Source organism: Phalaenopsis equestris, unplaced genomic scaffold, assembly GCF_001263595.1.
Source record: "Phalaenopsis equestris unplaced genomic scaffold, ASM126359v1 Scaffold000258, whole genome shotgun sequence".
In the NCBI taxonomy this organism is placed as follows: Eukaryota; Viridiplantae; Streptophyta; class Magnoliopsida; order Asparagales; family Orchidaceae; genus Phalaenopsis; species Phalaenopsis equestris.
Genome location: NW_018164700.1, coordinates 191,650 through 202,015, shown reverse-complemented (window position 1 = coordinate 202,015; position 10,366 = coordinate 191,650). Strand labels below are relative to the sequence as shown.

General features: G+C 33.3%; 1 protein-coding gene across 1 annotated transcript in view; it reads left to right on the top strand.

Moving 5' to 3' along the window:
* Window positions 1-5,673, top strand: part of LOC110024497 (LON peptidase N-terminal domain and RING finger protein 1) — a 40,573-nt gene extending 34,900 nt beyond the window's left edge. The window contains exons 11-13 of the mRNA XM_020724502.1: window positions 5,096-5,175; window positions 5,256-5,324; window positions 5,396-5,673. Of these exons, the coding sequence (XP_020580161.1) occupies window positions 5,096-5,175; window positions 5,256-5,324; window positions 5,396-5,458 (212 nt within the window). The 3' untranslated portion in view covers window positions 5,459-5,673. The remainder of the gene's footprint in view (window positions 1-5,095; window positions 5,176-5,255; window positions 5,325-5,395) is intronic.
* Window positions 5,674-10,366: the final 4,693 nt, after the last annotated feature.

Sequence of the window (10,366 nt, the reverse complement as noted above, 5' to 3'; positions counted from 1 at the left end):
ATTCCTGCTACTTGGGATGCTTTGTCTTCACACAACAACCCAATAATCTCTCACTTGGAGACGAAAGCACTGAGCGCCGGTCCCTGCACCTGCACCTTCATCGAAATCACCTTCATAGTCACGTATCGTGATCACGTACAGTGGTGTGGCTCACCCCGATCTTAACCTCCTTGAAATCCAACTGAAGCCAAACATAGCTTCAAATTCTCGATAGTCACAACCTTCGTCAACATATCTGCAGGATTTTGAGCTGTATGTATCTGCTCCGGGAACAACTACTCATCTTCAAGAAGAGAGAAAATGAAATGATACCTCAGCGGAATGTGTTTCATCTTAACATGAAAAACAACGTTCTTAGTAAGATGAATTGCACTCATACTGTCACTGTAGAGTTTTTTAATCCCTTGCTCCGTGCCCATTTTTGTCATGAAACTCTATAGCCAAATCTTCTCCTTGCTAGCTTCAGTGATAGCAATATATTAAGCCTCCATAGTTGAAAGTGCAACGATCTTTTGCAACCTGAAAACCCAACTCACTATTGTGTTCCCGAATGTAAAGATATACCCCATTGTACTTCTACTGTCAACATCTCTTGCCAGATCTGAATCTAAAAATACCCCTGTAGACTGATCCCTGCACTTCCATAACAAAGTGCCCTGTTGACTGTTCCTCGTAAATGTCTGAGAATCTACTTTACCGCCTCTCAATGATATCTACATTGATTATCAATGTACCTGCTGACCACTCTCACTGCGTATGCAATATTTGGTCTGATACAAATCATCGCATAAATCAAACTTCCAACTTTTGAAGCTTATGGAATTCTCTCCATCTGTGTTTTCTCTGCTTCAAAGTTAGGCGATAACTCCTTAGATAGCTTGAAGTGACTACCTAAGGGAGTGATAACTAGTTTCGCTTCAAATGTTGAACCTCTGTAGGATCTTCTCAACCTATTTTGCCTGAGATAACTTCAGTGTTCCTGCACTCTTGTTCCTGCAGGATCTTTCTACTTGGACCTAATCCTTTATCTCGAACTCCCTTGATAACTATTTTTCCAAGTCTGGCTTTCTTCATATCTGCCCCTGCAATCAGCATGTCATCCAGATACAAAAGAAGTAAAATATAATAGTTCCCAAAGTATTTGATGAACCAACTGTGAACTGTTTGACACTTCAAGTACCCATTATCTGACATGAAGTACTGCTGTCTCAGGGCTAGTTTTAAGTCATGAAGGCTTTTCTTCAATCTGCAGACCAAACCTTCTTTGTCTGGATCCTTGTAATCTTGTTGTTAGCTCCTCCTCTAGATCTTCATGTAAGAAAGCTATTTTTACATTCATCTGTTCCAGATGTAGATCTTCTTCTGCTATCAGACTCAGCACAACTCTGACAGTAATCATCTTCACCATTGGGGAGAGGATCTCTATATAATACACTTCTTCCCTCTGCTGGAAACCCTTCACAACAATTCTTGCCTTGTGTGTTTGCTATAATCTGACTGCTCTTTCAGTCTGTAGACCCATATTGTTGTGTAGTGTTCTTTTGTCATTTGGTAGTATTGTTAAATTCCAAGTCTGATTTAATTTCAAAGATTGCATTTCATACATAGAAGCTCCCACTTTCTTGAATCTTCAACCTGAGTGGCCTCCTTAAAACACTCTGGGTCACCACTATCAGTTAGTAACAAATAGTATAAAGAAGAAAAATACTCGAGTACAAGTTATATCACTCTGTTGGATCTTCTGACTTTTGTAGTGGAAGACTGAGGTATTTCCAGTGCTCCTCTCGTTGAGCACTTCTTTCTCCGCCTTCATGATCACCAATATCATATATCTCCATATATTTGGATTCTTCAGAAGTAGTTGACGGGCTATCCTGAGTTTTGACCCTGTCCTTGTAGATCTTCATTTTGTTAAAAGTGTCTGCTTCTAATGAATTTCTGATTCTGATAATCCCAGAGCTTGTAGTCAAACTTATCTAAGTCTTATCCTATGAAAGTGTACTTGATAGTTTTTGAGTTAAGCTTGCTTCTAGAACCTGCATCAACATGCACATATGAACACCCAAATACTCTTAAATGAGATAGATTTACCTTTTTATTACTCCAAACTTCTTTAGGTAAGCCTTCCTCCAAAGGTACTAACGGAATACAATTGATCAAATAAACTGTAGTGTTTTCTGCTTTAGCCCAAAATTGCTTTGGCAAGCCTGCATGCAGTCTCATGCTTCTAGCATGCTCCGTGTTGTTCTGTTCATGCTGTTGTGGTGTCCTTGGGATATTGAACTCATCTCTGACCCCCTCTATAGCACAGAATTTCTTGAACTTCTGATCACAATACTCACACTCATTATCTGATCTGAGACACTTCAACTTTAAGCATCTCAATTTCTACCATAGTTTTTCACTTAAGTACTTCAAATACATCAGATATATACATATACATTTCTCGTGTGATCATCAATAAATGTGACAAAATAGTGAGAACCTGCAATGGACTGAACTGGAGTAGGACCACATACATTAGTATACACTAACTCAAGTTTCTTTGATTTCAGCATTGACCCGTTCTTGGAGAAATAAACCTTCTTATGCTTGCCATATATACAGTCTTCACAGAAATCTAAATCAACTAATTTCAAAGTTTGAAGCTTATTCTTCGAAAGTAGGGACTTCATATCTTTCTCGCTCATATGGTCAAGTCTACAGTGCCACAGATCTGCATCCACCCTTGTTTCAGCCACATCAATGAAATCAGTTATTTCATTAATCAAATAAAGGGTGGCTTCAATGTTGCCCCAAGCCATCACTATTGCCCCCTAGTCACCTTTCACGATTCACCTGTGAAAGTAGTCACAAATCCTGACTTTACTAGTTAACTCACTAAGATAAGATTTCTTTTTAAACTTGGAACATGTCTAACTTCATTAAGTTTCCAGACTGTTCCATTCGGCAACTTGACCCTTTCTTACTATATTGGATGCCTTATTATTTCCCAAATAAACATTCCTTAGATCGAGTGTATTTTTTAAATACCTTTTTATAGGGGCAAACATGAAAAGAGGCACTTGAATCCACTATCCAGGATTCAGTACTGACTAGAAATAACACCAGGAAGTCACTTTGGATTTCACCAGTGAAGACATTAGTAGAGTAACTACTTTCATATCCTTCAACACCAGTTTTCCTTAGAGCTTTACATTTCTTCTTGAAATGTCCCTTCTTATCGCACTTCCAGCATTCTCCTTTGCATGACTTGGGCTTTCCTTTCTTAGACTTAGATATGTCTCTTTCTGTATTCTTGCCTAGATTCCTTCTCCTGTTATCAACATTCATCGCAGAATCTGAAGATTTATCATTTATTGCTTTTTTGCGAACTTCTTCATTCAGCATCAGACCCACGTATCATCAAAGTTCAACTTTGAAGTCCCAGAAGAATTACTCACCGTCGTTACCAAACCTTCCCCTGTTGTACGACAATGAAGATAGTACACCAGTGTTATGACCTCATCATTAAATTTGATTCCCACAAAACACAACCGACTCATCATAGTGTTGTAAGTTATTAAGATGTTCTGCCACTGAACTGTCTTTCGTCATTTTCATGTTAAATAATTTCTTCATCAGACCTTCCACCAAGGAAGCAGAAGGTTTTTTCGTACATCTTGGCCTGTGCCGCCATGAGATCCACCGTAATTTTTTCATTCACAATGTTGAACGCAACAAATAAAGAAAGTGACAACCAGATCAAACCTAATATTGTTCGATTCAACACTTCTCATTCTTTCATAGGCATAGAATCAAGCTTTCTTGTGATTCCTTGTAGTAACAAATATAATTTTTTTTTCTGATACAACAAATCATCCACCTGCATCTTTCATAAAGCAAAGTTCATCCCATTGAACTTCTCCACTGTGAATTTTGCTTCTTCGGTTATTGCTCCCACTTGAATCAAACCCTGTTCTAATACCGGTTTGACAGGGAAATACAAGAATAATTCTCAAATTTACTGGGGCTTATGATCAATTAGAAACTAAACTACACCGCAGAATAATGAGATCACACCAATTCGAGAAAATTGGAACAAACTCCAAGTAGAAAGCACATCAAAGCAACCAGAATTTACGATAAAAACTCGAGAATGAGAAAAAAACTACGGAGTCACATCACCAGAAATTTCACTATGAAATTCAGAAAATGTTTACAAAGAACTCACAGAAGTTTCCTCTCTACATGAAGAAACTTTGCAGGATACACTACACAATCTTCCCTCTCCAATCTAACACAAAAATCATGTTGAATCACTGAAATCCACTTCGACACAAAAAATGTTAAAAATAGTCACTTGACTTTTTGCAGAAGGTCAGTTTAGTCCTAGTATTTATAAACCAGACTTTTTAAATGTGTGATAATAGTCTTCACGGAGGATTATTTCAATCCTAAGTTGAAGAATTTTTTAACTAATTTGATAAGTTATAAACTTTGAAACTAAAATAATTCTATATAAGCAGTCAGTGGACTATTTTGACACACTACTCTTTTATTTCTAATTTATCTAATGCAAGCAAAGCTTCATCAATTAAATGAAGAGGAAAGTTCATGGTACTTGTGATCTTCTCTATATGTAGCTTTTGCGTCTATTTTGGATAACAATGTTGAAAATATTTCACATTTTCTATATGATGATGAAATCCTAGTAGCACAACTTCAAAAGAAGTGCATTATTCCGAGTGACTAGTGGCATTGAAGGGCAAGGTCTGCTGCAAATGTTGATCGCAGAAATTCCAATCAAACTCTGAGCCTCGCACCGAGTCTGGCGAAGACTATTCCATGCAATACAATTAAGATGATGTTATAAAACTATGACTACACTGTGGAAATGCTCTCCCGACTCAATTAGCAAAAGCTTATAATGAAAGAGAAAGAACAGAGATTATTTTTTATTCTTCTGGATCTATAAAAAACACTAGCATTGGCTTAATTATAATTACATTTGATGTTTCATCAGGTGTCCTTAATATCAACATTACCAACACTAGCATTAATCATTTTACATTGCCTTCTGTCCAATCAATTGATATTGAACAATTCTTACCAGGTAGGAGGGCAAGGCGCTTGGATTTTCTTCAAGCTGATGCGGTACCTGGAGCTCAGGATCCCGAGAAATTTAGTTTTTGGGTACTTTCAGTTTCCCATATTCCTTTTGCAATATACAGCTTGCACAACCCTTTATTTCCTTCAAATTAATTTCTGGACAGCTTGTGAATCTTCTAAACCTGAAACCCTCTGAGAGGCTGAACTTGCTACGAATGAGAGATACAAGAGAGGTAAACTTTCAGAAATTACAAATAATTATGCTACTTCATTGCTGTTAATTTTGTTTATATTTCTATTTCAGAGGATTTCCTGCGGGCTTAACATCCTGAGGAGAACTGAAGAGCAGGGCTGCTTGGTCCAGTAACAGGAAAGTTTTTTGAACTAATTTTTCCTTTCATGATCAAGTATATAGTCTGTTGATCCTTTAATAAGACGGGCATATGATTGTCCAGCTTTTTTACCTGACTATTTTTTTCACTATTTCCTTATTGTAAAATACTGAGAAGTTATGTATTTGGAACATTTACTTGTATACCACTCGAGCCCTATGTATTTACATATTTATCATCTAAAATTTAATTTTTACATATATGTCATCTTACCTATGCATGAAAAGATGTATTTCACTTCTTAAAAGTTAAGATAGTAGTATTTTTGTTGGGATGTGAAAGATTTGGGTGGTATAAATGTAAAAAAATAAAGTTTAAATGTTGGATATATAAATACATAGGAATTGCGCGTTGCGTATGTAAATGCCCCTATATATTTACATGTATGTATTTAATGTCAAGTATTTTTTTTTTGCTGTATCACTTTTTGTTTAGTTTTCTTCTCTTTATCTCAATAATTATGTTCTTCAAATATGCATTAAACTAATTTAACATAAATGATGCAATTTGAAAATAAAATTAGTATCCTTGCATTTGGACTGCATGCATAGCACAAATTTAAGATTCTGGAGGGATTATAATGCTATTGACATCACCAATTGTCTTCCAGAGACTGGAACTTAATTTCTGTAGCTTTCTGAAAACAAGGGAGGATAAAATTATATGCTTAACTGGATTGGAGCAATCTTTCTTTGTTTCCCTCATTGGAGAATGAATCAAATATAGATTTAAGCTAATTAGTCATGCATTACAATGCTTTAAGAAAATTAGGGGCTTTTCAATACATACCACACAAGTTTTATATGTTTACATATCAACACCTAAACTTTTATATAAATTTAAGATCATTATTTGTTGTTGATGAATTTTTCAAATTACTATCTTTGTCAAACCATCTTTGATTGTCTACTGTTGTCAAACCATTATTGCTAGCCGCCATAGTCCGTCTACTGTCGCTTGTTCGTCGTTACCTGATCGTTCAACTATCATCATCTTCCTGTTATTGTCGAACCACTAATATTCAATTGTTATTGTTCAAGTGTCACTATTTAACTATTGTAATGTAATCTTTTGACTATCATTACCTAATTGTCATCACTTGAACACCATCTTTTGGCAATCCTCAATGCTTGATCTTTATCTCTTCACTATCATTCTATTGTTGACATAAGAGTCAGATTAGTGTTCCCATATTCTTAATCCTGCATTTTTTTTTTCTTATATATTTTCCTATATTTTATGCACTTTAAAATTTTGTTTGCCCTATATATATATATCAAATATGTATTTGTAAATAATTTTTATCAATATTTAATTTTATTGAGAAACTTTGATAATATCAAATAAATTATATGGATGTTAATTTTAAATCCTAAATTCATTTTTTATTTATTAACTGGGTTATACTCTTAAATATTAGCATTGAACATATAATTAGTTAAATATCAATTAAATTTTGATTATTGCTCAAATTAGAAAACAAAATTAGAAAATTTATTCCATAAGGACACCACATGCCATGCATTCTGGCGGGGGTGGCCGATCTCCACCGTCGATTACCACAAAAATATATTTTGGTGGGCCTCATTTTAACTTTATATATATATATATATTTGATCGCGGTGATCGACGGTAGAGATCTGACACCGCATGAATCTCTGCATGCGGTCTTCGTATGGAATAATTTCTCACAAAATTAATAAATAATTCGGATGAGAACCTAAAATCCACATGAAGCTAGGATTTTAATGTTGTACTCATTCAATTTTTTTTCATGTATATTAATAAAATTTGCTCCTATTAGGTTAAAATTTTATTAAAACACTTGTCAAAATTAAATTTTTTATTTAAAATTTTAGGGCGTCCTGAAATTCGACATGATATTATTCTACATCCTTATTTAGATTTCTCCAATTTTCAAATATTAATTAAAAATATTAAAAACCAATATTAAGATGAATTCAATAATTAATTAATCAAAACTTTTACCAAATCAAAGCGAATTTTGAATTTTTAAACAATAATTGAAATCTAATTTTGATTATTTAAATGCGCTGAAACAGTCCCAAAACAACAAGAAACGTATCATGTTAGGTATCTTGCTTCTTAATATTTTATTTATTTTTAATAATTTAAACTACGCAATTATTTTATTTATACCACTAAATTTCTATGTATTTACACATGTGACACCTAAGCTTTATTTTCTTACATTTATACCACTCCTATTTTTCATATCACATCAAAAATGTCACTATTTGTACATGCTTAGTTGTCACATATGTAAATAAATAGGAATTGAGGGGTAAATTTACATGCCTAGCACACAATTCTCATTTATTTACATATCTCTCACCCAAACTTTCATATTTACATTCTTAGCACTTGGGTGTATTTCACTTCTATAAAAAAAAAGGTAATACTGTTATTTTTTATGTGATGTTAAATTTTTGGAAAAAATATTACATTAGGACTCCGCACCTAGAGTTACGTGGAGAGTCCAATGAAATTACGTCGTGGATGTGATATGCCCGGTAACACCAGGGAATATTCTCCTTGTGTTATTCCATGTTATTTAGGTGTTATTATATTTTGGGAATATTCTCAGTATTATAATAATACAATAACACATCAATAATACTTGAATAATACACAATAACATCTGATTAACACATAATAACACTTGAATAATACGGGAGGGATATTCCCTTGTGTTACCAAACGTTTTTTTTTCTACGTGGGGTGACTTCATTGGACTCCGCACATAACTCTACGTGCAGAGTTCTGCTGTAATATTTTTCAAATTTTTGAGTGTTATGTGCGTAAAAATTGTTCAAAGAAAGTTTTCATCTTCCAAGTGGCAATTTTAGAATATGAGGGATTTTTACAAAGAGGTCCTTTTAACATTTGCAATGGCATCTTTAGTCTTATATTTTCTAAAAAATTATACATTACAATTTCTTAGAACATCTGCATAAATGAGAAAATAAGTTAAAAGGGTTAAATTGCAAATAACTAAATAACCAAAAATATGTTTGAATCATGTTGGAATAATATTTTTTTAAAAAAAAATTAATTATAATTGAACAATTTCAATAATGATTTAAGAAAGACCACATCATCTTTAAGTAATAATCAAATAAATTTTTTAAGGATGATTAAAAATTATTATTGAATAAGGATAAATTATTAGTCAAATTATTTTTTAATAATAATCAAATATTTTTTTAATAAAGATAAAATAATCTTTGAATAAGGATCAAATCACTATTAGAGTTGGATCAAAGTATCATTTTATGTGTTTAATTCAAATCTGTCCGACAGACCGTGCCCAAGGGATAGAATGTTGAGATCGAGGAAAGGAGATTGAGCGCGAGAGAGAAAGAAAGACAAGGTGAAGAGGAGGACTTGTCATCTCTGAGCAAAATGGGAAGTTCCCGGACTCGTAGACCCTTTTATTTGCATAAACCAAAGAGATTACAAGTGGGGGGAAATGGGGCCCCAATTACATGTCATAGCCCTCATATTTATAGAAACAAGATAGAAAAATTACAAAAGTACATTATTAACCTTGTTTTAAAGAGATAAGCGAAGGGCATTCAAATCTCCTTATTTTGGATCGTCAGATTACCTCGAGATCCATGCAAATTCAATCTTCAAAGAATCAATGATTAAATATAATAGAATAATGATTGAAATATTTTCTAAGAACTCTCAAATAAAATAATGAAGAGGGATATTTAGCCAATTTAGACTATTTATGGGGCACATACAATAAAATGTGATTATATTGAAGCTCAAGTACATTCATGTGCTTCCAATTGAATGCAACATATAACAAATCAATCAAAATTGTATGCACAGTCCAAATTTATTCTCTCCCAACAAATTACATGCATACCCCTCAATCCTTATGTACTAATAGGGTTGTCAATTTGGCTCGTTGTTCGTGAACAACTCGTGTTCGGCTCGTTAAGCAGCTCGTGTTCGGCTCGTTCGTTAAGCATAACGAGCCGAACACGAACAAAATTTTAAGCTCGAAATGTAAACCGGCTCGAAATGACTCGAAAAAAAAATTATATAACTTTTTATATAACAATATATTACATATATTATTTATATATAATATATTATATATATTTATGTCTAAATTTAAATCATAACATCTCATGTGGCAATGTGGTCAATGTCTATATATTTAATCCAGGTTCGAATCCCACACTTTACATCTATTTTTCTTAATTTTAGTTCAACGAGTCAATTCCAAGCCGAACAAGAACATACTGTTCACGAGCCGATTTCGAGCTATTTTAAACGAGCCGAACACGAGCCAAGCCCGAGCTCGCCCACCCGCGGCTCGTTTACCGCCCCATGCACTAATATACTAATACCAAAACTTTAAATTTTACATATATCCCCCTTAACTTATGAATGAAATTGTGTATTTCACTTTTTAAAAATTAAAATAATGAAATTTTCTATATGACATTAAAAATTTAAGCGATATATAAATAAAAATCAAAATTTAGATGTGTAGATATGTAAATACATAAGAATTAGGTGTTATGTACATAAATGTCCCTTTAAATTAATGTGCCAACACTAGCACCAAAAACTTCAAATTGTAAATTACTTAAATTGTCTTTTACAATTTTTATCTTTTTGCTGCGGTTTTATTTAATATTTTTTTCTTTTTTGTTTTTATTTTTTTTTTCTTTTTTGTTTTTATTTTTTTTTCTTTTAGTGGAAGTGGTGAAAATACCAAAAAGATGTTGAAATGAAAGCTTTGGATTCTTCTAAGTGGAACGGGTCATGCAATTTTATTTTTAGGAGTGTAAATGAGCTGACTTAATGTTCATATTTTGAATATATATATATATATA